General features: G+C 36.8%; 2 protein-coding genes, 1 long non-coding RNA gene and 1 other non-coding gene across 6 annotated transcripts in view; 2 read left to right on the top strand and 2 right to left on the bottom strand.

The window, feature by feature from the left end:
• The window catches only part of PPP1R42 (protein phosphatase 1 regulatory subunit 42), a 53,061-nt gene extending 34,775 nt beyond the window's left edge, over positions 1-18,286 (bottom strand). Inside the window, exons 1-6 of one of the 3 annotated variants that reach the window (XM_049633674.1) lie at positions 18,049-18,286; positions 11,813-12,030; positions 9,273-9,439; positions 7,274-7,412; positions 5,722-5,838; positions 5,483-5,527 (exon numbers count right to left, since the gene is read on the bottom strand). In XM_049633674.1, coding sequence (XP_049489631.1) covers positions 5,483-5,527; positions 5,722-5,838; positions 7,274-7,412; positions 9,273-9,439; positions 11,813-11,941 — 597 coding nt within the window. In that variant the 5' untranslated portion in view covers positions 11,942-12,030; positions 18,049-18,286. The remainder of the gene's footprint in view (positions 1-5,482; positions 5,528-5,721; positions 5,839-7,273; positions 7,413-9,272; positions 9,440-11,812; positions 12,031-18,048) is intronic. The other 2 variants (XM_049633671.1, XM_049633673.1) reach the window with 2 other exon arrangements.
• Positions 1-22,410, top strand: part of LOC125924855 (uncharacterized) — a 58,203-nt gene extending 35,793 nt beyond the window's left edge. The window contains exon 4 of the long non-coding RNA XR_007458604.1: positions 22,289-22,410. This is a non-coding gene — a long non-coding RNA (uncharacterized LOC125924855). The remainder of the gene's footprint in view (positions 1-22,288) is intronic.
• Positions 12,676-12,799, bottom strand: LOC125924987 (small nucleolar RNA SNORA51). The gene has a single exon (XR_007458651.1). It is a non-coding gene; the product is annotated as a small nucleolar RNA SNORA51 (small nucleolar RNA).
• On the top strand, positions 21,318-21,902 carry LOC125924852 (thymosin beta-4-like). Its single transcript, XM_049633678.1, has one exon. It carries the CDS (start codon positions 21,530-21,532, stop codon positions 21,662-21,664), a length of 135 nt encoding a protein of 44 aa, XP_049489635.1. The 5' UTR covers positions 21,318-21,529; the 3' UTR covers positions 21,665-21,902.
• Positions 22,411-27,540: the final 5,130 nt, after the last annotated feature.

The raw sequence follows: 27,540 nt of genomic DNA, 5'->3' as shown, positions 1-27,540 counted from the left end.
TAAATTTTGAAATAGGAAAGTGTGAATCCTTGAACTTTTTTTTTTTTTTTCAAGAAGGTTTTGACTACTCTGAGTACCTTGAGGTCATTATTTCTTCAAAGATATTTTCTGGTTCTTAGTTTGGGCTGCTTGTCAAACTGGATGGCCTAAACAACAAGCATTGATTTCTCACAATTCTGGAGGCTGGGAAGTCCAAGATCAAAGTGTAGGGGTGCCTAGGTGGCTCAGTCCATTATGCGTCCGACTTTGGCTAAGCTCATGATCTCACAGTTCCTGAGTTCAGGCCCTGCATGGGGCTTTGCGCTGACAGCTCAGAGCCTGGAGTCAGCTTTGGTTTCTATGTCTCCCTCTCTCTCTGCCCCACCCCCACTTGCACTGTCTCTCTCTCTCAAAAAATGAGTAAACGTTAAAAAAAATTTTTTTCAAAGTGTTGGCAGATACTGTGATTTGGTGAGAGCATTCTCCCTAGTTTTTTAGATGCCTGTCTTCTCACTGTGTGCTCACATGGCTAAGAGAGAAAGCCCTACTGTCTTTTCTCTTCTTGTAACAACTCTAATCTCATTCATGATGACTCTAGCCTTGAGACCTAATTATTTCCCAAAGACCTCACCTTCAAATACCATCACAGTGGGGATTAGGATTCAATTTATGAGTTTTTTTTTTTAATTTTTTTTTTTAACATTTATTTATTTTTGAGACAGAGAGAGACAGAGCATGAACGGGGGAGGGTCAGGGAGAGAGGGAGACACAGAAGCCGAAACAGGCTCCAGGCTCTGAGCGGTCAGCACAGAGCCCGATGCGGGGCTTGAACTCACGGACCGGACCGTGAGATCATGACCTGAGCTGAAGTCGGAGGCTTAACCGACTGAGCCACCCAGGCGCCCCTCAATTTATGAGTTTTGAAGAGACATAATCATTTAGTCCCCTATTCCTAGGACTCCATTTTCATACATGTTTGAGTGCTTGTGTCTCACAAGCCATTGAGGCTCTGCTCATCTTTTAGTGTTTTTACTTTCTGTACCTTAGTTTCAGTAGTTCTAATGTGATACCTTTAAGTTCACTGATAATTTCTTCTATAATATCTAATACACTTTTAATCCCATGCAATTAATTTTTCATTTTAGATACATATTTCAGTTCCAAAGTTATTTTTTTCTTTGCATCTTCCATTTCCCTTCTGTTTGTGTTCATGCTTCCTTTAAATTCTAGAGCATATTTATAATAGCTTTTTAGAAGTCCTGTCTTCTAATTCCATCCTCCACGTCATTTCTAGATGTTTTTTCTTGAGTGGCTTTTCTCCAGTTATGATTTAATTTTCATAGGGCTTGTTTGATATTTCCCTCCCTGCACTGTGGTCTGGAAAGTGCCTTCAGGCAGAAAGCTGGGATAATTATAGAGCTCACCTTGTTTGTTTTCATGCTCTTAGAGTCCACAGTCCTGTGTCGCTTATAGTTCAGTGTCTGAAGAAGTTGTTTCACACATTTTGTTTGGCTTTCTGTGTGTATGTGTGTGTGTATGTGTGCGTGTGTGCGCATGCGTGTATGTGATACTGATTCTTGTTTTGGTTAATACATCATGGCCCATTATGTTATTTAAAAGAATTTTTTAAAGTTTTTATTTATTTATTTTGAGAGATAGAGATAGAGAGAGCGAGCATGAGTGGGGTAGTGGCAGGAGAGAGGGAGTGAGAACTCCAGCATGTGGGGCTTGAACTCACGAACCGTGAGATCATGATCTGAGCTGAGATCAATAGTCCAACGTTTAACTGACTAAACCACCCATGCAGCCCTATGTCATTTTTAAATACAATTTTATTTCCCTTTTTTTTTTCTTATTTTCTGATTCTTATGCTTTTACTAGTCACATATTGGATCTCCTGAATTTAATTCTCTACATTTCTTTTTTACTTGCTTATTTTCCATTCTTTCTCTTTTGTTCTTTCTTGGAGAATATTTAATTTAATATTTAATTTCTTCTATCCTTATTCTAAATTTTGAAGTCCTCTCATTCATTTAATGTTCCTTTTTAAAAAAAAATCCTGTTTTGGTTTCAAAGTTATAGAATCCTTTTTTATTTCTCTTAAATTAATTATAGTGGGATTTTTTTTTTTGTTTCCATATTATCAGTTTCTCCAAAAATGTTTGTTTCTGTCTTTCTCTTTGATTTTACTTTTTATTTTTTTAAGTTTATTTATTTATTTTGAGAGAGAGAGAGTGCATGTGTGAGCAGGGGTAGGGATAGAGAGAGAGAGAGGGAGAGAGAGAGAATCCCAAGTAGGCTCTGTGTCATCAGTGCAGAGTCTGACATGGGGCTCGAACTCGTGAACCATGAGATCATGACCTGAGCCAAAATCAAGAGTTGGGCGCTTAACAGAATGAGCCAGCCAGGTGTCCCTCTCTTTGATTTTAGAAGCTATTTTCAGATTAGTGATGCTTAGCTACTTTTTCATTCACGAAAACAAATGCGACAGGCTTGTTGACTAATTAATTGGTCTCACTGTAGGACAATTAGGCATGCTTAGGTCATGATCTCATGGTTTGTGGGTTTAAGCCCTGCATCGGGCTCTGTGCTGATAGCTCAAAGCCTGGAGCCTGCTTCAGATTCTGTGTCTCCTTCTCTCTGCCCCTCACCCCCATGCATGCTCTGTTTCTCTCTGTCTTTCATAAATAAATGAATGAATGAATGAATGAATAAATAAACCTCCAATCCAGTCACTCCTTTTCATCTCCAAGCAACCATTTTTTTTAACCTCTGTAGTAGTCTCCCAGATGATCTCTTTGCTGTTATTCTTGCAACCTATTCTGCACATAGCTGATAGAGAAGTCTTTAAAATATAATCCTTTCAGTGACTTTCTAATGCACTTAGAATAAAGTCAAACTTATGATCATGGCCTAAAAGATCTTTATGATCTCTCCCCTATCATAATCTTATGTTATACTGTTGCTTCTTCATTCATTCAACCAATTATCTATTGAGCACTCACAATGTGTTAGAGACTGAGCTAGGCACTGGGGTCCCTATCATAGTAAATTGGCCTCCTTTTTGTTCCTAGAATACTCAGAATCTTTACACCTGCTGTTCTCGATGCTTGGCATGTTCTTTCCTTAGCTCTTTGCATAGATTGTTTCTTTATCATTCTTCAGATCTGAGCATAAATGTCATTTCCTCAGAGGCTTTTTTTAATAACCTGATTTAAAATATCCACTGACCCCTTTTCCATTATGTCATCCTATTTAATTCCTTCATAGCCCTTTTCACAATCTTCTCTGCTTATTTATTTTCTGACTGTTCCCTCCTCTGTGTCATTTTAATGTAAGCTCTTTGAGGGTAGAGAGACCCTGTCTCTCTTGATCATGGTATCCTCAGTGCCTAGAACATGTTTTTGAAGTCCAAGGGCAGTGCCTGGCACATATGATACCATAAATATTTTTAATAGACTAGCTTGATGGGAACAGGTTCAGGAAACACTACACAGGGGAGGTAACATTGAGTTCAAAATAAAAAAAAAAGGGTTTGGTTATTTAGACATTTATCATTGGAATGAATAATTAATAGTAATGAAAGTGTTTATTTTGGTTACACATTTATCCTGGTTATACATTATTAATGTTGCCTAAGAATAATTATTGTAGGTGAAATAGCTAGGTCTTAATGCCATTTAGAAAAACTTCCTTTGGGATCATTTGGAGGCAAGAAGTTTTGTCCCGTTATCAAACTTTCATTTTTCTGTTCAGAGTTAAAAGCATAATAGAATAATTTGTTTTATTTAAAAGATTTTTTTAACATTTATTCATTTTTTAAGAAACAGAGACAGAGCACAAGTAGGGGAGGGCAGAGACAGAGGGAGACACAGAATCTGAAGCAGGCTCCAGGCTCTGAGCTGTGAGCACAGATGCGGGGCTCAAACCCATGAACTGTGAGATCATGACCTGAGCCGAAGTTGGATGCTTAACCAACTGAGCCACCCAGGTGCCCCCCCGCCCCCCTGCCCAAAAAAAATTTTTTTTAAGTAAGCTCCATGCCCAGCGTGGAGCCCAACATGGGGCTTGAACTCACAACCCTGAGAGCAAGACCCAAGCTGAGGTCAAGAGTTGGATGCTTAACCAGCTGAGCTGCCCAGGCACCCCTAAAACTTAAAGTATTTTTGAATGCAGAATTTATCCCATGAACTTCTTACATCCTTCATGTTGTAAGTTGAAACAATTAATTGAGTCATGCTTCCTTATTGGTCTTTATATTTTAAACATCCATCCTGATCAGTGGCATTTTGGGTGTTTTTGAGGAATTCATTAGTAGTATAATACATATAATATTTATTTTTGTAATTATCTACTGCTTAGTTATGGGATGAGCTAGGTAATAGGTATGAATTTGGAAACAAGGTCAGAGAAAAAAAATTTTTTAAGTTTATTTATTTATTTTAAGAGAGGGAGAGAGAGCGCAAGCAGGGGAAGGGCAGAGAGATAGGGAGAGAGAGAATCCCACACAGGCTCTGCACTGTCAGTGCAATGCCAAGCGTCAGGCTCAAACTCATGAACTATGAGATCATGACCTGAGCTGAAATCAAGAGCCAGATGCCTAACAGACTGAGCCACCCAGGCACCCCAGGGAATACTTTTTTAAGGTCAGTGGATAGCTGTCTGGAAGTAGTTTTGAAAACAAGAGCGCTGTTATGGGAGAAAGAAGCTGTTCGTTCCTCTGGTGGCTCCATGTAAAGAAATTATAAATGTTTTTTTTTTAAATAATTTTTTTAACGTTTATTTATTATGGAGAGACAGAGAGACACAGAGCGTGAGCAGGGAGGGGTAGAGAGAGGAGGAGATACAGAATACGAAGTAGGCTCCAGTCTCTGAGCTGTCAGTAGAGAGCCTGCCGCGGGGCTTGAAGTCACAAACTGCGAGATCATGACCTGAGCCAAAGTCAGTCGCTTAACCAACTGAGCCACCCAGGCATCCCTCCATGTAAAGAAATTATACCACAAGCCATCCCACTGCCAAATCAGAAACTGTGAGGTTATGACAGGGCTCAGCTTACAGACGACTGTTTCCAGGAAGCCTTCCCTAGCCCCAGGCTGAGTTAGTGCCACCACAATACTTGCGAAAACAGAATCACATCGTTTTTTCATTACTTGTTGACTGTAGGTTTTTTGAGCCCTTGGACTATAATCTTCCTTCTTCTGATTTACACAGAATAGTACAGTGCCTGAGAGACCTGTAGGTGCTCAGTGCGTATTTGAATGAATAAATAACTGAATGAATATGGGATGATATGACATACTATGACATGAATATAGTTAGTGCAAATTAGAATAAGTTCAAGATCCAGGTACTTTCCCAAGGAGCAGCAGCCTGGAGAGAGTTCAGATCTAATCCCAGTTACTAGAAATTCATTCATTGGGAGATCACTGTTAAGTGGCAAGAAATCTAGTCTCTAGAGGGAAACATTTGCTGGCAAAATATTACAGAGAGGAAAAGCACATACTTTCTTCTCAGAGAAACTTCTTTCTGTTGGTGAGGGGTGGAGGCACTGGGGTATGGAAGAGAAAACCAGGTAAGAGGGCAGAATTATGCAAATAAATATATTAAGAAGTAGAGATTCATAACCTAGTTTTAGAGTAAATCTAGAATAGTTTTTAAAGTAATAAATTTTATAGATATTTAAAATTTTTTTAAATCACAATTTCATGTAAATATTTTTAAACTAATTTTTCTTTACACTACCTTCACATGCAGAAGTTGGTTGTCAACTGCTATGAGCTGATTAAGATTCTCCAGTATTTCTAAGTCTCTTATGTCATCAATATTATTATTGCTGATATTCAATATAGAGAGGGATTTCTGTAAGAAAAATAAATTAGCATTAGTAAACAGTCTAATTAAATACTATATATAGGAACCAGAAATCTTAATCTGTGAAAAATTTAAGATTTATCAGTTCAGGCTGTTTTGCTCTTTAGGTAAGAAAATTAAAATCCATGGAGATTTTGTTTCTATGCCATATGTTTTTTCAGACATAACTTTGGGACTTCAGTAATTGTGATATGACTTACTATTTTTGTCTAAAGTTCTTTCATAAGTCTCATTTTCCCTTTCCAGAATATAAAAGAGATTTATAGAAGAAAGAAGCCAGGAATCAATAAAGAAAAAAGATGCCCAGCAAACAAATGTTAACACAGTGTAGAAAAATGCTTATTTCAGTTTAAGCAAATTATCATTTTCTATTAAATATCACTAAGATTTGTACTTATGTAGGAAGAAACAGTTTTTGTCTGTTTTTTAAAATAGGAAACATAGGTAAGAATAAAAGAATATCTGGTTTTTATTTTTATCTCTCTCTCTATAGTTTCCTCTTGATAATCCACATGTTCAGAGGTACTTAAAATAATAATTAGCTAATTAACAAGAGGGATCAACATTGGCTGTTAGTGAGGACATAAATATACAATAGAGCAGCATTAAACCAAAGCCATCTTAAAATCTATGATGGCCCAGTAATCTCTACCAAGATTGAGTCTACCCACCAAGGCATCTATATAGCCAACTTTTAGATAATATACTTCTTGATACTTTTTAAGACTTTAAATACAGCTTAAAAGGATTATGCCTTATATTTAGAATTTTGGAATCTGCTTGAATCTTTGCAAAACTTGAGCAAACAAAAATGTTTTTAGTGGCATTTCATAATAAATGGCATTTCATAAAAAAGCCACCTCTGGCTTCTCAACTAATTGTGACACCTCCGCAATGTATCTGGGTGTCAGGTCACAGCTGGAGCATCAAATCTGGTACTCCCAGATCTACCTGCTTCTGATGAGGCAGAGCCACATGTAAGGCAGCCTACAATGAAATCAGAATCCAGCGAGAAGACAATTTATCATCATCATTATTCTCTAGGTTGTTTAAAATTTGCCAAATAATTGTCCATTACTTTCCTTAAACTTTTTCCTAAAATTTTGAATCATGATAATCACCAAGTTTGAAATTATGAATGAATTGACATCTGGATTAGAACTTGATAATTTACGTAACTTTTTTATATCCTTCTTTTGATACTTTTAGTACCCTAGAGGCAGGCGTTATTATCCCAACTTTATAGCTTCTGAGTCTCTGAGAAATTATGTGAGAAAAGTTAGTTTTAGCCCTCAAATAAATTAACTGGCCATATAAACATACACAGTATGTATAATTTCCAAATATACCTTTGCCACCTTCCTGTTCCATTATAACTGTTAATCACTATATTCTTTGTCAGAATATTCAAATGTGGCCTTACTCCCAGAGAGTGAAGAGTTCTTGGATCAAACAGAAGCTTTTCTCCAAGGGGAAGCCTCTGACTCTCAACATGAAGCTCTCTTAGTCCTTCTAATCCTTCTAAACCTTCTATGACAGCAATATAATTGCTTCCCAAATACCTGCAAAATATAAAACAGCTTTATTTTTATTTATTTATTTATTTTTTTATTTGAGAGAGAGAGAGAGAGAGAGTGAGCATGTGAGCAGGGGAGAGTGCAGAGGGAGAGAGAGAGAATCTCAAGCAGGCTACATGCTCAACACGGAGCCTGATGAGGGGCCTGATGTGGGGCCCAATGCAAGGCTTGATCCCATGACACTGGGACCATGACCTGAGCCAAAATCAAGAGTCAGATGCTCAACTGCTCAACTGACTGAGCCACCAAGGCATCCCAATATAAAACAATTTTAAATAGACATTCTGAGAACATCATGATCTGTAAACATAATGAAAACATAGTAACAATCACTGAGCTGTGTGAAAATTATACAAAGAATGCAGAAATATGTGGAATTTTCTCTTTACAATGAGCCAAAGAAAGGTTTATTTATATGATTCTTACACTTAATTTAATCTAAGAAATTATTTTTTTTTAAGTGAGAGAATTGGAATGGTCCTTATTAAATGATCTACCAGTACTCCTTTTATATGTTAGAGCACAGAAAAATCATGTGGGTAGTAGGTTTAAAAATGAAGGTTTTTAGGGGCGCCTGGGTGGCTCAGTTGGTTAAGTATCCAACTCTTGATTTTGGCTCAGGTCATGATCTCATGGTTCATGAGTTTGAGCCCCACGTCCGGCTGTGTGCTGATAGTGCAGAGCCTGCTTGGGATTCTTTCTCTCCCTCTCTCTCTGCTCCTTCCCTGCTCGTTCATTCTTGCTCTCTCAAAATAAATAAATAACCTTTTTTTAAAACAAAATTAAGATTTTTGGGCCTAACCCCAGAGATTCTCATTTGGCTATCTAGGTCAGAACCCAGAAATCTGCATTTTTTAAAGTGTTTATTCATTTTTGAGAGGAGACAGAGAAAGAGAGAGTATGAGCAGGGGAGGGGCAGTGAGGGGGGACAGAGGATCTGAAGCAGGCTCTGCACTGACAGCAGTCAGCCTGATGTGAGGATCGAACTCAGGAACCATTGTGAGATCATGACCTGAGCTGAAGTTGGACGCTCAACCGACTGAGCCACCTAGGCACCCTGCCATCTGTGTTTTCAATAAGCATTTCCCTTATCTTCTTCCCATTTTGAGGTTCTTGGCCCACTTTTTGAGAAGGACTGATAGTTCTTCCAGTTTGGGAAAATAAATCTACCAGACTTCATTGAATTAAAATCATTATAGGCAGTAAATGCCTTTTTACACTCAAATCTAAATCAACGTTATCAACTCTCTGACCCTGCCCTTTGAGATGTGTGATTCTTAAAGACACAGAGCTCATTTGGTTTCCATGGAAAATCAAAAATCAAAATCAAAAAGTTTCCATGGAAACTTTTTTCCCCAGTTGAGCCTTTAAGGATGCTTTAGGTATCCTTATAAGTGGTTAAGACACCTTACTCTCCTGCAAAAGAAAAGTATGTCAGGCTTAATGAAACAAATTGCCAAGTATAACGCGTGTAACACTTTATTTTGCACTAATAATAGTACAAGAGAATAAAAATTGAGGCCTATTCCACAAAAGTGCAGATAATGGAAAGGTCTGCATGCAAAAATATTACTGTAATGATGACAAACAATTATGTTACTTAAAAATAAAAGCACTAGGGGTACCTAGGTGGCTCAGTTGATTAAACCTCCAACTTGATTTCAGCTCAGGCCATGATCTCACAGTTGGTGAGATCAAGCCCCATGCTATCAGCATGGATACTGCTTGGCATTCTTCCTCTCTCTCTCTGCCCCTCCCAGCTCATGCGCGCGCGCGCGCGCGCGCACACACACACACACACACGAACTCTCTCTCGAAAACAAACATTAAAAAAAAAGCACTTACAGTTTTTCCAGTTTCTTTAATGACCTGAGGTTCTCTATACATGAAATACAATTGTTTTGTAGGTACAGGTGGGTCAGATTTGTAGCATAATTCAAGTTAGTGATTTCACTAATACGGTTATCATACAAGTATAAAACACTAAGACTTTTGCAAGGAGAGAGGTCTCCCTAAAAGGAAAACAAAAACAGGTTATACTTAATTTCTCCTGAAAACTTAGAAGTTTGTTTTTAAGAAAGTTTTCCACTTTCTGTACATTTCCTTAAGTTTAATATAATAGTGTATCTCTGTTCTTATTAGCACAGTAAAAACAAGACTAGAATGATTATAAAATTAGTTCTAGGTTTTAGTATCCTGTAACTATATCAGTAAAATTGTATTTGTTAAGAAGGATTTTCCTAGGGCAAGCAGTGTTTCTTGGAAGCAATTAGGTTTCTCTGGAAGTTGAAACATTTAACAAATTAATGCTTCAACATTGTAGAATAGAGATTAATCATTCTGTGGAATTAGAAGGAAGCTGTTATTTATAATACTGAAAATGGGAAGTCATTGGATATTCAAAAATAATAGATGAATAAATTATGATAGTACTATTGAAGGGAATACTGTTTAACCATTAAATATTGTTTAGTTTCCTTAGTAATATTTTATAGATCTCAAAATGAAAACAGTGCATTCAATATGACCCACTATTGTAAAATTATATGAATACATGCCTAGAAAAAAGACTGGAAGGACATCACCTACGTGTTAATAGTGGTTTTCTCTGCATGATAGGATTATAAGTTTCTTTTTTTATATATGTATTTATATTAGTGAACATCAGTTACTTTTGAGATAAGAAAATAATTAAAGGTATTTTTAAAAGTCTGCCATTCTTATGTGGGTGGTAGAGTCAGCCTAGAGTAAGTAGGCAAGAGCTAGAGTGAAGTTACACTCAAAAATACCTCAGCTTGGGATGCCTGGCTGGCACAGTCAGTGGAACACGCAACTCTTGATCTTGGGGATGTAAATTCAAGCCCCATGTTGGATACAGAGATTATTTAAGAAAAAAAAAAAACCTGAAAAAATCTCAGCTTTTATTAACAAGTTCTTTTAAAATATAACACCATCTTGGGGACTTATAAACTTAAGTTTATAAGTTATTCTTATCTTGGTGTGAATTATATATAATTGACCCTTATACAACATGGATTTGAACTGCATGGGTCCACTTACACATGGATTTTTTTTTTCTGATAAATACTATATAGTACTGTAATATATTTTCTTATTTTCTTAATAATGTTTTCTTTTCTCTAGCTTTATTTTAAGAATACAGTATATAATACACGTAACGTACAAAATATGTTAATTGACTTTATGTTATCAGTAAGATTTCTGGTCAACAGTAGGCCATTAGTAGTTAAGTTTTTTGGGAATTAAAACTTATATGAGGGCTTCTGATTGTGTTGGGTGACAGGGTATTGAGGAGTGTGGGGGTGTTGGTATCTCTAACCCCCATATTTTTCTAGGGTCAGCTGTACCTAGTTTGCTTTCCTCTTAACAAGGGTCATCTACACCAAAGGAGCACTGATTGTGACAGGACAAAAGAACAGCAGAGGCTGTCTGCAGAGGGCAAGTGTGTAATGGTATAATGATGTAGAGAGTTTTCTGGGCAATTGGATTCATGGGGAGAAGAATCACTAAGAAACTGGAAAGAAATACAGAATAGGAACTTGGTAGAGTCTGCAAAAAAAAAAAAAAAGTCTTAATTGACACTTGTGCCTGGGGCTTTGTTATTTTTTTCATTCACTTGAAAAACATTTATTCAGCACTTAATATGGGTTAGGCACTGTGTTGGATGGGGGATTTAGAGTGATATGAACAAAATAGACATCATCTCGGCCTTTATGTACCTTATGTTTCTGAGAAAATTTCTCTCATGTAGTCTTTAGCATTTTATTGTAGACAATAGACATCAATACAAATGGCCTACAAGAATTATTGCTCCCTTTAAAGTTACCCACATTAAGGCCAACTTAACACAGAGAAAATACAGTGTCAGAATATATCCAAGTAAACAGTCTTGTCTGATATAAATGGCAGTATAACCTACATTTATATAATCAGTTAAATTATGTGTGAAAAAGATTTCACTGTTAAAGTTTTAAAATATGGTATTCATATAGTTCATTCTTACTACTTGATATGTTAAAAAACTCATATTCCAAGCAGCTGGAATTATACAAAAGCGTTATCTTTGAAATTGTTTTCCAACATAACACTTTCAATTCTAGTTTGCTACATAGAGTATTTCAGGGATAGATACATATATTTAGCACATAGATTTAACAATCACAATGATATATTTTGTAGAGATTTAGTTTTAATAATTTTAATATCATAAGCATGAAATTAAAATAAAAATACAATATACAGCTGACTAATCAAAATACAGTTGAGTATGATCAAAATATAGTTAATAAGGAGGTATTTTCTGAGACCAATTTCTAAACTTTACATTGTTAATTATGTAAAAATAGGAAATTTAGAATTCTTACAATTGTATCTATATTTTTGTCTGAAAAATTTAGATGAGTTATTTTCTTCAGGTATCGTGAAGTGGTTTCTTCTTTTCGGAGTTTAAGATTGTTACTTTTGGCAATTAGATCCAAGGTTAGTCGAACCATGATTTCTCTATAAGTCAAACTCTCAGCAGTAGCTCTGTTCTGATACCATGTCAGGAAGCAGGTTTAACTATTGTTTTATGCTCAACTTTCTATAAAAAAAAAAAAAAAAAGCATTATGTACATGGCAATTTAGGAAAAATTATTTTGACTTGCTCTTTAATTTTCTCATGTAAAACTATTTGATAAACTACTTCAGAGACATTTTAAAAGGCATTTTCTAAGTTTATAGACTTAATTCTTCTTATAAACAGCTTAAAAAACCAAAATTAATTAAATATACAATGTTCATTCATTTCTATTTTTAATATTTTCCTCTCCCTAGTATTGAGTTGTTACTGTGGGCATCTTTTAAAGGATTTTTTTTCCCTGTCAAGGAGTATCATCTGATGTTTTCACATGAAGGCCCAGAGGTTGGTCTCTACTCAAGCTAGTGGCAGTTGAGAATGAGACCAGAATGGTCTTCTTTTCCTTTTTCCATAGAACCCATGGTGATCATATTTTCTAAACCCTCAAATCAGAACACATGATGTAAAAAACCTTGAGTATGCACATAGGACAGTGGGGCAAAATACTTGAAAATGGAGTTGGCCTTGAAATTGTTATAGCTGCAATCCACAAAGAGGCAACACAATGCAGTGTTTTTCAATCCAGACTGCCTGGGTTCACATTTGGTCCCATTGCTTACTGGTCAGGCAATCTTGGGCATGTTGCATCAGTTTCTTCCCCCCCCCCCCCAGTGTCCCCCATTCACAATACAGACCAGGAAAAGGGCCTGGGCTGAGATGTTTATGGATGGGTTTACTCTGCCTCCTCTTTCTATACAGTGTAAGAACATAGCCTCATACGCACCAGGAGGCTACGTTACGTCTGTTTCTTATAAAATTAGGATAATAGTAGTACCTACTTCCTAGGGATATTGTGAAGATTACATGAGATAAAAATGTATAGAATATTCTGCACAGTGCCTGGTACATAGGTCAACAAATGTTTGCTATCACCATTATTGTTTCACTGTTTTGTTCACAGATAAGGTGAACACTATTTACTTCACTGTTTCACCTGGAATATATTAGGGCTGTTAAATAAGGGGAACATACTATCAAATAATTAATTAATTAATTATTGATTTATGTGAGAGATCCATATGTGGTCCATAAGTTTGAAGTAACCCATTTTTTTCCAACCATCACAAAACTGTGATAAATAACCACAGTTTTGTAAAATTTATTGTCTTTTTAAAATATAGTTTAAAACTGAGCATTCTTTTTCTAATATATCTGGAATTTTACCAGCCAAACACCTCAGTTTGTGTAGTATTCTGGACATGAAATCAATGCTTAGGAGGAAAGTGAATTCAGTAGAAGATAAATTCAGTTTGCATTATCACATATTGACATATAACTACCCAGGCTATATTATATAAAATGCCCACAATAAAATATTTGAAGATATGGAATGAATCATTTTATTTCAAAATACAAAATGTAATCTGTAGAATAAAATCACTGAATTTTCATAGATTTTTGAAATTTTCATGAATTCATTATTTTTAACAAAAATTTAAGATTATTGTTTACAGATCAAATTTCAAACATGACAATAATATTCTGAACAAAGTTTCTAGTTAAGTAAAAATAACTTTTACTAATATTGCCTTAAAAATATTTCATGATGAAAGTTTAAAGAATAACACCCACACTCATGGACCTACAGGTAATCTTAAATATAAAAGGTTATAAATACACTTGTATTCCCTTTATGCCTTTCTTCCTATTCTTTTTTTTAAGTTTATTTATTTTGAAAGAGAGAGCAGGGGGAGGGGCAGAGAGACAGGAAGAGAGAGAATCCCAAGCATGTGAGGCTCAGAGTCATGAATCTCGAGATCCTGACCTGAGCTGAAATCAAGAGTCAGTTGCTTAACCACCCAGGTACACCACCCCCCTCCTTCTCCCTATTCTCTTATTTTTAGAGTTTAGAATTAGATGTCTCTATTCATGTCTTTATACTTTTACTACAGATATATGTATATCTAAACAATATATAGTACTTTTTAAAACATTTTTACAGTCATAAATGGTATTATTATTTTTTAATGTTTATTTTGGAGAGACACACATACACACACACACAGAGCATGAGCAGGGGAGGGCAGACACACACACACACACACACACACACACACACAGAATCTGAAGTAGGCTCTAAGCTCTGAGCTGTCAGCACAGAGCCTGATGCAGGGCTCGAATCCATGAACCATGAAATCATGACCTGAGCCAAAGTTGGACCCTTAACCAACTGAACCATCCAGGTGCCCCATAAATTGTATTATTTTGATTCCAACTTTCTTTTTTTGCTTAATGTTTTGTTTGTTAGAATCATCAAAGTTGATGTGTATAGCTCTGGAATATTTGCATTGCTGTGAATATTCTATTGTAAGGAATTTATTTCTTCTAATGATAGATCTTTGGGTGGTGTTTTTTTCTTCATTTGCAATGTTGCTTTTATGGTTCTTGTATACCTGTCATTTTTAGCACATATGCAAGAGTTTCTTTAGGGTTTAAAACTAGGGATGGCTATTTCTGGGTTGCACATTTTCAACTTTACTATGTATTGTCAAATTGTTCTCCAAAGGAGTTTTACCACTGGCAGCTAAGAGAGTTCCTATTGCTCTACTATGCAGTCAACATCAGTGTCAGCACTTGATATTGGCAGTCTAAATTACTGCCAATCTGATGGGTGTGAAATGATAATATCATTGCTTTTGTTTTTTTCTCAGATCTTTTTATATATAAAAAAGGGATTTGAAAACAGCCAGATCAATAGTCTCATCTCATTATGTTTTAATTTGCCATTCTGTAATTGCTAGAGATTGAGGGTCTTTTCCTGTTTATTGCCATATGAAGTTCCTTTTCTGTTAGTTGTGGTTTCTTATATTTTTCCCATGTTGACTTATGGGTTGTGTTTTTATAAGTAATTTTTATTTTTATTGAAAGTTTTTTTTTTAATTTGAGAGAGAGACAGAGAGAGTGCATGTGCACGTGCGAGTGGAGGAGGGGCAGAGAGAGAGGGAGAGAGACTCCCAAGCAGGCTACTCACTGTCAGTGCAGAGCCTGATGGGGTGCTCAGTCTCATGAACCAGGAGATCATGACCTGATCTAAAATCAAGAGTTGATGCTTAACTGACTGAGTCACCCAGGCACCCCTATAAGTAATTTTTAGATACACTTATATTTTTATCAGATACCAGTATTTTGTTGATTATACATGTAGCAAATATCCATTCCCTGACTTTAGTTTGTTTTTCCTCCTTTTTTTTCTCCTAGTTTGTGTTTAATGGCATCTTCTAAAAAACAGAAGCTATATATTTTTTTCATGTAGTCAAATGTATCATTTTTTTGCTCATGTTTTATGCTTTTTGTGGCTTATTTAGTAACCCCTTCCCTATCCACATTTAAGAGAAAGACCTTTTTTTTTTCTTGTAAACATGTTTAGTTTTGCTTTGCTTTGTAAATTTTGTCTGCATTACTGTGATCAGAAGCAGCAATCAGTGCTCAGAGGACAGATCCTTGATATTTGGTGGCTAGTATGTTTTTTGCCCATTTTGGCTTCTACAAGCTATATGTAAGGTACTCTAGAAACCCTGCTACTGGGTTGTGTGTAGGGGATGGATAGTTGCTGTAGAACTGAAATTGACCAAAATTTATTTCAGTTTATTGTCTAAGCCTTCTCCTGGAAGTTGTTAGCCTTCAGTAGACTCCAGGTTCCAAAATACTTATATCAGACAGATTCTGCCAGTGCAGTTGTTGTCTAGGTGGGGAAACAGTTGCTTCCTACTCTGCCATGTTCCCAGAATCCTTTCGTCCTTAACTCTTTCATACACATTTTATTTATTTATTTATTTATTTATTTATTTATTTAATTTATTTATTTTTTTTTATTTTTGGGACAGAGAGAGACAGAGCATGAACGGGGGAGGGGCAGAGAGAGAGTTTCATACACATTTTAAAAATCAACTTCTTGGGGTGCCTGGGTGGCTCAGTCAGTTAAGCGTCTGACTCTTGATTTTGGCTCAGGTCATGATCTCATGGGGTCATGGGATGGAGCCACACATCAGGCTCTGTGCTGACAGCATGGGGCCTGCTTAGGATTCTCTCTCTCCCCCTCCCATTCTGCCCCTCCCCTGCTGGTGCCAGCATGCATGTGTGCTCTGTCTCAAAACAAACAAACAAACAAACTTAAAAGAAAATCAACTTGTTATGTTCCATGAAAAATCCTGTCAGGATTTTGTTAGGAATTGCACTGAATTTATAAACCATTTGTGAAGCACCAACACATCTCTAATATTGAGACTTCTTTTCCATCACTATGGTATGCCTCTCTATTTTAGGAGTGCTGCTTTAATGTAGTTTTATAATTTTCTTGTAATTAAGGCCATGCATAAGTTTTTTAAAGTCATTTTTAGGGATTATATATTTTTGTTGATACTGCAAGTGACATTCTTTTAGGAATTACATTCTCTAGAGCTTGTGTATAGAAATGCAATATTTTAAGAAATATTTGAAATATTTAAAATATGATTTCTTTACCCATATTTTAAAATTTTAGACCCTTTTCTGGAAATTTCAAATATCACTTTTACACTGATAACCGGTGAAAATGCACATCTTAAAGTGGCTGTACACCCCAGGATTTCTCTCATAGCTGAGGCAGGAACTGCCATACAGGTGGCCATACAGGAGCAATCCTGTACTATGATGGGGGTGATGCCCTGTGGGGGTAATTTTTACACATGGAAGACAGTAGTCTCAATTATTTATTTTCCCTTCTTTCTTTCCCCCATGCACTTTTAGGAGACACAGCCATTTCAAAGGGTCTCTCTGAAAACAGCTCTGGTCTTTTGGGTTACATACTGGGTTGTGTTTGTTTTTCCATCTCTTTCTCATTCCTTTTTTCCTTCTGTACTACTTCCCTAAAATTAACAACCCCCTCCCCCACAAAATGTGTTATTATATGAATTTTTGCTTCAGGCTCTGTTTTCTAACCTGGGCTAAAAGAGAAAATTTGGATCATCTGAATCGTCATGAATGACCATGCTATAAATGGATTTTGGCTCTAGGTTCCAGTACACAAAGTGGTGTTTGTATAGAAATAAATTTGATTTTCTCAGATAACTAGGACAGTAAAGAGGCAAATGTGATATAGAAATGAAATATTTATTAAACCAAGGTAAGGGCAATGGACCTCATCAACAAGCTATAGGAAAACATTCCAGGAGCTTGAATATGGAAAGGGATCCCAGTAAGTGAATAACACACAATAATAGAGACTTAACTCAAAAGAACCTGCATTGTAGCAGTCATATCCACACGAAGATTTAATTTCATTAAAACACCACCATTCATTTTATTAATGTAATATTAATTTAAACTTTATTGGTATTGTAGTTTGTTTTAGAGATATTATAACCTTCAGGTGTTTAAATTGAACCTAGTTTGGATTTGGATACATTTTAGAACATTATAACAAAAGTAATTAAGTCAACATTTGTGGGGTGTCCTTGCTTTTCTTTTAAAAGAGGTTCATTATTTTCTAAAGTTTGTGAAACTACTTTTTCATAATTTTTCCCTACTAGATACCTGTTATCTCAGGATTCCCCTTGCTAGGATATCTCTGTCTGGATTGCCAGTGGGAGACAGTTTAGAGCTGCTTTACAGGCACTCTGGGAATCCATTTTAGTGGACCCCTTGGCTTAAATTATCCTTTGGGGCTCCCACAGGCTACCGGCAGTAGATGTTTCCGATTTTAGTTTGTGTATTTTCCTTTAGCGAGCTCCAGGCTCACTGGCTTCCCAAAGCTCAAAATCGCGGGGTTCCGCTCTCAGGCTTTTTTCCCCCTTTACAAACTCATACCCGCGCAGATCCCGCTCCCTCACTCCGCGGCCACCCCTTCACCCGTGTCTCCCTTCTCTAAAGCGGTTTCTCAGCCTTGCCTGAGTCTATTTGTTTAAAATACAGACTTTCAGATTGATTTTCTGGAAACTCTAGATGTCTAGAGATAAGGCTCAGGGGTCTTCATTTTAACCAGTAACCCAGGAAGGTCTTACTTACTGGCAGACAAGTTTGAGAAACGTGGCTTTATGGTTTCTTCAGCCCCCAGACTTCTTCCCTGAAGGCACCTCTCCCCTTGCGGGAGGAACTGAGTCTGGAAGTCAGGTTTGTAAATTTCCTCAGTGCCTGGTTCCTCCGCAGCCTTGGTGCGGTTGCCAGGCGACCCAACGCTCTTCCTAGGGCAATGGCTTCCGGGAAATCTCGCGCGAGGTGTCTGGAAGCGTCAGGTCTGGCGCTGGTCCCTGTGACACTGGTCCCTCTCTGTGACGTGGCGGCCAGAGTTTGATGGCGACTAGATTGGGTCTGAATGAAGCTAGTTTGGTGAGGTCGTGAGGCATCGGTCATGTTAGCGGTTTAGTTGAACCAAACAGTAGCCAGAACAATTTTTTGCAGGCCACAATTTCCCCTTCTTACTAGATGATCCTTCTATCAGCTTTAAACGTTTCAGTGCCCAATAACCACCTTTTCCCAGCAACAGACCAAAGTATAGCGCATACTCCACCCTTTCTTCAGGAAAAGAAAAAAAAAGTCTTTAGGGTGACATTCTACTTCGTTCATCATGACCAGCTTCGCTGCTTGCTTCTTGCCCTCTATTCTCCAGTATTCTGACACTTGGCCCAATATGCCCTGTTTTAAAAGAAATTTCCCTTCGTCTCATAGCTTTTCAAAGTAGCAATAGGGCACACTTTATTTCCTCCTTAATTCTTATTTTCCCTTTTGAGTTCCAAGGACCCAGCTTGGAATTAACACATCCTTTCTGAAGCTTTCCTATGTACTCAATCTTGTTAAGTGTTTCTCTTTTCCCCCCCCCCCCCCCCAGGATATATTAAATTCTTTAACATAGCATTTAACATGTTAGTATATATTTGTTACCTATTAATTGTATCCAATAAGCTGGTAAATTCTTTGAGGGCAAGGATTATGTCTTTAACTTCACTATTTCCAGGACTTGGCAAAAAGTGCCTTGTACATTAGCAGTCACTCTATAAATGTTTGTAAAATGAATAATTTATAAGTGAAGGGGAAGAATAGAACAAGGAACTGACATTTACAGTGGATAGACTGGCAGTCATTAGGGATATGGTAAATTGAGCAGTCTGGATGTAAGAAACAGTGCAAGCCGGAAAACAGTAACACTTGTGATATTGGTGGGATGGGGGTAGGGGTATGGGTGGTGTAGGTGTGGGGAAAGGTGGAAAGTTGTTATTGCTGTTCCTTGAGCAAAGAAGCATCAGAGTAGAAGACTGTTAGAGTTGCAAGGCAACTTAGTGCCCATGTGTACTGTCCAACTTGTCATGTTGCAGATAAGGAGACTCCCAGGCCTAGAGGGAGGAAAGAAATATGCTACAGGTCACATCTGAGGTGACAGAGAGGGGCTTTACCCTTGGGCTCCTGATTTCACCCTAACCCTAACCCTAACCCTAACCCTAACTCTAACTCTAACCCTAACCCTAACCCCTTTTCTTATATCTCATTGACCTAGAAGAAAAGATAGGGGGATATGGACAGATGAACCCTTATCCCGTTCAGGACATTGTTGCTAAAGTCCAGTTGTGAGGCAGTTTCGGCCTGGATTAGGTTGAAGGCAAAGGAAGTGGCAAGGAATGAACAAATTTAGGAGGCATCTTGAAACATGATTTAACAGAGATTTATAGGATAAAGGGAGGAAGAAGTTGAAAATAATTCCTGGGTATTAGCTAGGATAAAGGAATGATAATGGAGAAAGAGGAGAGGTAGCAAGTAATTTGAGGGGAACTCAATGAGTTTGGTTTATACATGCATGTTAAGTGTGAAGTGAGGTTTAATAGTTTCCAGCATAGAACTAATCATTGAAACCATGAGGTCATAAATGGCAGTGTGGGAGAAGGTAGGGAAGTGAGAAATAGCAAGTCAATAACTAGGCCAAGTAGTTTGGATGGAAGAGAGAAGCAAAGCTGGTTAAGATGTCAGAGTCATCAGAGATGAGATTTGTTCTGAGGAGAAATAATAATTCAGTGATTCATAAATTAACAATTTAGATTCAGATATGGGAGAGTTTGAGGAGGAGGGGTACCTAAAGAATAAAAAGCTACAGGGATGCCTGGGTGGCTCAGTTGGTTAAGTGTCTGACTCTTGATTTCCACTCAAGTCACGATCTCCTGGTTTGTGAGTTCCAGATCTGTTGGGCTCTGCGTTGACAGTGAGGAGCCTACCTGGGATTCTCCCTCTCTTTGCCCTTCCCCCATGAGTGTGTGCACTCTCTCAAAATAAATAAACTTAAAAAGAGAGAGAATATGTGAGATATAATCCCTGTCTAGTGGCACACAGTGTTAATAATCTGTGTATTTTCCAATGTGGCAGTAATTTGGCAGACCACAAGAAATACTTGTCTTCAGTGACACGTTTAGTGTAAAGTACTCTAAGATTTACACTTTGACAGATGTTGGTAAATTTGTATTTGCAAAAGAAATGTTGTGAAGTCTTGAGAATCATTTTAAAAGGCACTCTTGGGCCAAAAAAAAAAAAAAAAAAAAAAAGGCACTCTTGGAAGAATAGTGCTATGAAGCACATTTTAAAAAGTCTCCACTGGAGTTTCCAAGTAACTTTAGTTAGAGCAAGTAACTTGCGCTCTTTGATAGGACAAACTGTCATTTAGGAGGGCCCTACATGGCAAAGAACTGAACATGACATCTAGCCAATGGCCAATGAGGAACTGAGACCTATTGTTTAAGTTTGGAAGTCAATCATGCCCCAGTTGAGCTTTTAGATGGAACCTTATCCCTGGCCAACACCTTGATTGAAGCCTTACGAGAGACCCTGAAGGAGAGGACCCAAACTCCTGACCCATGAAACCTGTGAAATAATAAAAGTATATTGTTTTAAGCCACTAAGTTTTGGGGTAATTTGTTTTGCAGCAATAAATAATACAGGGAGCAATGGAAAATTCCCTTAAGCAAGGAAGAGATGCTTAGAAATTTGGGTCATGATTCTTATTTTTATAGGATATTTGGAAAGGAAATAAAGTGATTACAGAAAGTTTTAGTTTAGGTGGGATGAAAAGTTTCTTAACAAATATCCATTTATAGAAGCTGCATTTGTAGAATAGTACAAAGAAAACCCTTTGCTTATGGATGAGGCAGTTTCCATTCAAGGTATTACTCCTGATTTCTGTAACCTGGGGATGATCATTTAATTAAGAGCTTCATGGCCTACTAATGCCATGATGTATACAATATGGGAACTAATAACAAACAACTTTTATTTATTTAAAAATGTTTAAAAAAATTATTTATTTTGAGGGAGTACAAGAGTGTGTGGGGGGGAGAGGCAGAGAGAGAGAGAATCCTAATCCTCCCTCTCAGTGAAGAGCCTGAGGCAAGACTCGATCTCAGGAACCATGAGATCATGACCTGAGCTGAAATCAAGAATTGGTCACTTGGGCACTAGGCGGAGGCCACTGCACAGATCGGACTTCGCTTGCTTGTGCACCTCCTTTGCAACTATGACTGACAAACCTGATTTGGCTGAGATTGAGAAATTTGATAAGTCGAAACTGAAGAAGACAGAAACGCAAGAGAAAAATCCACTGCCTTCAAAAGAAACGATTGAACAGGAAAAGCAAGCAGGCAAATCGTAATGAGGCACGCGCCACCAGTATGCACTGCACATTCCACAAGCATTGCCTTCTTATTTTACTTCTTTTAGCTGTTTAACTCTGTAAGATGCAGGGAGGTTGGATCAAGTTTAAATGACTGTGCTGCCCCTTGCCACATTGAGAACTACTGACAAACAAAGGCGCCTACCTCTCCCATCTGCTTGTCTGACTGGCAGCAAAGGAAAAGAACTTGCATGTTGGTGAAGGAAGAAGCTGGGTGGGAGGACCAGAGAAATCTAAAAACCAAGCTGGTTCAAGGTGTCCTACAGGCTGTAAAATGCAGTTTAATCAGAGTGCCATTTTTTTGTTCAAATGATTTTAATTATTGGAATGCACAATTTTTTTTAGTATGCAAATAAAAAGTTTTAAAACCTGGAAAAAAAAAAAAAAAGAATTGGTCACTTAACCTACTGAGCCACCCAGGTGCCCCAAGAAATAATTTTTAAAAAACTTAGTAACTGATTTCTGTCATTTGTTATATTATATATTCTATAATTGTAAATGATTTGTACACAGGTTATATATCAAAATCAGTGAAATATCTTGTATACCTGTATACTTTATTTAGTTGCTTTATTTATTTGACTTCTCTCTGCTTTATTTTAGGTCAGCTTGTTTGAAAAGAGCTCCTTTCCTTTATGCTTGTTTTTGAAAATGGCTGGTGCTTTTTTGCTAATGTGTGGCCCTTTCCATATTTCCATAATGGTGACCCTTGATTGAAAAACAATTTTTTTCCACTCTTGTTTTAAATCTATTAAAATTTGAGAAAAAGAAATTTGAGAAAAGAGATTTATTTTATAGTGATTGCACAGTGTAACAAAAGTCAATTTCCCATACAAAGACATGAACCCATTTAATCTTGTCATTCTAAAAACACATATTGTTAATGTTTCTTAAAAAGTTGAAATGTCCATTGCATTTGTTTCTTCACTGAACAAATATTCACCAAGTACCTGCCATGTGCCATTGTTCAAGGTGCTGGGGATACAGAAGTTAGTTAGACCAAGTCCCCAGGCTGTTGGAGCTTATATTCTAGTCAGCGGAGAGAGGCAGTGAAAAAGTAAATAAATCAATGACCAAGATAATTTCAGATTGTGGTACAGTCTGTGAAAGAAATAGAGTGAAACTGGGGTGGAAGGAGGGAAGGAGAGAGGTGTTATCTTAAGATGAGATGGCAAGGCCTCTCTGAGGAGGCAGAATTTGGACAGAGACTTGAAGGCTGAGGAGACTAACAAGCAAGGCCTGAGTGCCTGCAAGGAAGTGTTCCAGGCCTGAGAAACACCAGTTTGAGGGCTTGGGGACAGGGGTGGGGAGGAGTGTGGTGTGTGGTGAGTGTTGAAGAACTGGATGAGCTTAAGGACCCAGAGGACAGTGTTGCTGGATCCTTTTGAGGAGGGGGAGGGAGAGAATGGAATGAAAGCAAAACAGGAATCCATCAGCCCTTAGGCCACAGTGTGAAATTTGGATTTTGATATATAGCAGCATTTAACCCATAAGGCAGAATGTAAAATTTCCCTTTGTTTTTAGGAAAAACTAATTTTATTATATTTAAAATTTGAATGAAAGAACAGTTGTCACTTTATTAAAATTTGAAATTCAAAATCTTGATTGAAATGTAATGTTATATGGTATTATCAAAGGTGCTCTTAGAAATTTGATAGCAAGAGCCTGAGAGTTAGAAAATATAATTTCTATTTGTGCTCCCAATTCTCATATTTAATATAGCTTTAGATCTGGGGATAGCTAGAAGTTCATTGTGTTGTTGTCTGTCTAAATAAATTACTATTTCAATAGTTAATAGTTCCTTAGTTTTAAGTGATGTAGTATTTTACCTAAATATTAAGACCATTTAGAATGTTTAAAAATAATCTCCCCTGAAAAGTGGTGTTGATTTGTAATTCTCACATTGGTGACAGATCAACTTTTCTGACGTTATAGAACATTTCAGATAGTTATAATTATTCAACCATGATTGTGTCCTCATAATGTCAGATCATAAATTAAATTTCTTATTTATCCTAATTTGTGTTACTTTATTTAAGCCCAGGATATTAAGATAATAGCCTCAAGTATACTGGAAACACATGCAAGAAACGATAGATGGATTACATAGAAGTTGAAGGAAAGGATTAAAGCTAAATACATGCATGTTTTAAAGGATTTATCTGATATCATAAATACAGTACAAATGATAAATGCAAATAAATTTAGTACAAATAACAAATTGAACTGAATATGAGGATGTGGTATGGGGTAGTAAATTCTAGGAACAAAAACGGAGCTATTTAAATCAAACATTTATTTGGAGATGAGCTTTTATCAGCTAATTTTTCAGGAAGGTAAATAATTTAAAGTTATGACTATTAATGATAAACATATTCATAGTTATGTGATAGATATTTATAATTCTCTATAATCTAACATAAAGGTCACAGAGCCCTATTCTGAACAATATACTTCTTTATGCATATGCCTCTTAGGTTATGAGAAGTACAACTGTAGTTCATCAAAATGTGCCCCAAGGCACAATACCATTTTACTCAGTCATTAGTAAGGTTAGCATAATTGCTTAGTATAATCCAAAGAAAATATGAGTACTGACATCAGGGACTCTCCAATTTGTTAGGCAATTGTTCCATAATTTTTGGCACCAAGATAATCCACATGTTGAAAAAGCAATTAATCATTGGTGCTAGTTATCAAGCTGTGATTTTAGCTATTTCCTCCCAAATTTGACCCCAAATGACAGAGTTCCTTATTTTATTTTTGAAATATTCTGATTTCTGAGATCAAAAGTTTAAATATGCCAATCTGGTTATAGTTGAGTTGAGCTTTGTGTTATTAGTTTTCTAAAATAAGTAGATCATAACTTTATCTTTACAAAGGTAGATGGTATTTCTTCCACTAATATTTGGATAAAAGGTTTAGAAAAGTTTAGAAACTTACAGACTGGTTACCTCAGAAGAAATTAATTAAAATCCTTAAACTAGCATTTTCGCCCCAAGAAGGTAAATTTATTTGCTGTTGGAACTTGTATCGAAAACAGGCCAAAACAAGAGAACACACAATTAGATTTTCAATTTTCTAACTAGTATTTTGCAAACACAGTGGTACAGATACATCAGTTACTAAATAATGAAAGTGAATGAAATAAATACCTCATCATAATTTTAACATTATCACCTTTTACTTATTTTATGTAATAAGGATGAATAAAAATAACAGCTGCCATTGTGTCTAATATATTTTCCTATCTTCAAAAAAACAATACCCAAACAACCCCTGCCCTCACATTGTCCACCAATGTATGTCTTTGGTGTTTATAGTTAAAACAATCCAGAAATATAGAAAGAAACCTTGGAAATTCAATAGTCTCTGTTCAGTTCAGTTTATTCAGCTACATGTGGATACAGTGCAGGCTTCGCAATATAAATGAACTCCTCTCTGCATGCATGACTTACGCATCTGTACCTCATCACTCATATAAGAGTTTTTGGAAACTCTGAACCTCTGCAATATGCAGCACTCCAACTCTCAGTTTCTGTGATTCATTGTTGCTTATGCTCTTGCTCTTCTGTGTTTATTTTCCATACGGCTGTGCTGTTGGTCAGTTTATTATTACTATTGTGCAATGCAGTGATTTTTCAAAATTCTGAATACCAGGTAGTCCTACTAATTTGTGACAACAATCTTCACACTTGATCCCTCAAATGGACCACATGATGTTTGGTCTCAGAACTTATTTTCCAAATTCAGAAACAATGGAGCACAAATGGCTTCTCTTCCCATTGGTTCTTTGTTCTTGGCAGTACTGCTGATTTCAAAATAACAGCATGTGTGGTATCTTATTGTTAATCAATAAGTAAACCTGTAGAATGAAGAACTCACTTCATAATTGGACATTGTAACCAAAAAATGGTAGTAAATGCATAAATTCTCAATAATGTATAGCACTGCTGAATTGTTTTGAACAAGAACCTAGAGATGCTAAAACAATATGGAAAATTTGGAACACCCTTGATTCCGGGATCTTGCTGTATGTATTCTTGACTGGTCCCAATCCCCATTCCATATCCACTGACTTCTCTATCTCTGCTCCAGCCTGTGCTTGGCTCCAGTCTTATTATTTGGACATTGGGATTAAGTTTTTGATGACGAGTGACATTTCCTGTATAATATCACCAAAGACCTTGAGAAATTATCTCCAAAAAAAAAAAAAAAAAGGAAACTTAACAAAAAACAGACTTCACTTAGAAAATGCTCTTTTCAGCTCCTGAATAGCTCAAGACTGTAAGATAATACTTTGCAGGAAAAGGCAACCCCAATTCACAACTTAGTTTCTGAATGATGGCTGCAATTAAACCCTGATTTCCTAAAAGCAAATTAATCTAAATTCGAGCATTTATGACAAAAGTGATCATGAAAATATATTACAAAGGATCTTGCTTTTTAATAAAGCAAATACATTTACAACAAAGTGCAAATGCTCCTTTCTGGGTCATTTTTTGCTGGATTGGACCATTGAGTAGAGGGGACATTTTTGGTTGCCTCTGTAGTATCCATTTAATCTCTCAGTGTATAGTGGTCATACATTTTGGGTATTACTAATCCCATTCCTACCTCCCGGTGTGGCCCTTAATTGGTTTAAACCAGTCTCTATATGTAATCTCAGGGGTGAGCTAGTGATCCATTTGACCAGAGTGAACTTAGAATCTTATTTTGACAATCACGAGCAGCTTTCACCCTAACTGGATGGTGTGGTGGGTAGCCAGCGTGAGGGAATCCAGCTTTAGGTTTAGGTCAACATGTGGAAGGCAGAGCTGAGAACCGCAACAGGAAGCCTAATCCAACTGTGCCTAAACCAAATATGATTCTGGACTCAGGTGAGCCAACAAATCCTTTTTGTTTAAGCAACTAGATTTAAAAAGTATGTATTTGTTTGTTCTGGGAAGAGCATAAGCGGGGGGAAGGTAGAAAGGGGGACAGATGATCCAAAGCAAGCTCTGTGCTGACAGGCTGACAGCAGCGAGCCTGATGTGGGGCTTAAACTCACAAACACATGAACTGTGAGATCATGACCTGAGCTGAAGTCAGACATGCTCAACCAAGCCACCCAGGTGCCTCAGCAATTGGATATTTTTATGTGTATATGTGTCTTACTTCCAGTCGAGGCATCATTACTGAAATGTGATTTCTCAAAATGAGTCCAATGAAGTTAGGACTGAAATACTTTCTTTTCCTAGTAATTGTTATTATAGGCATTTTCCATAACACGAAGGTGTCTTGTTTAGGTCATGAATGTCAAATTAAATGTGGATTAACTGTATTTAAATCTTAGAATGAAAGCTCCTAGTATGTTTTCATGGTGACTCCAATGACTCCTTATTCTTTCATGTCAAAAACTTAACCATTCAGCCCTGTCATTGTTCCTAAAGGTATTGCTGAAGACTGTGGCAGTAGATTGTTTTGGCTGCTTGTTGAGTGCAGTCATTTTTTCTTAAAGGGTATAAAAATGGAGGTCAGTTTGAACCATGTGAAATTGGGGATACCTGCTTTTATATAGAGTTACAAAATAATGGGTACCTGGCTGGTTTAGCGGGATCTCGGGGTCATCAGTTCAAGCCCCACATTGGGCATAAAGATTACTTAGAAAAAAAAAAAAATTAAAGGGTTACAAAATGAAACCAAAATGCTAACATCACATCAACCATTGGAAAATGTATTTGGATACTAGTATTAATGGGCTTCTTCATCTTACCATAGACTACCTCATTGCTAAACCCAATGGAAAACTTTTAGGCTTTGTTTTCCTTGACCTTTTTGGCAGTGTGTCAGGTCATGGGTAAATTACTTAAAAG

Source organism: Panthera uncia, chromosome F2, assembly GCF_023721935.1.
Source record: "Panthera uncia isolate 11264 chromosome F2, Puncia_PCG_1.0, whole genome shotgun sequence".
In the NCBI taxonomy this organism is placed as follows: domain Eukaryota; kingdom Metazoa; phylum Chordata; class Mammalia; order Carnivora; family Felidae; genus Panthera; species Panthera uncia.
Note: the sequence above shows the minus strand (reverse complement) of the source record. Positions and strands in the feature narration are given on the sequence as shown.

Coding starts and splice junctions, on each gene's coding strand:
- LOC125924852 (XM_049633678.1), top strand. CDS start 21,530: ATGACTGACAAACCTGATTTGGCTGAGATTGAGAAATTTGATAAGTCG.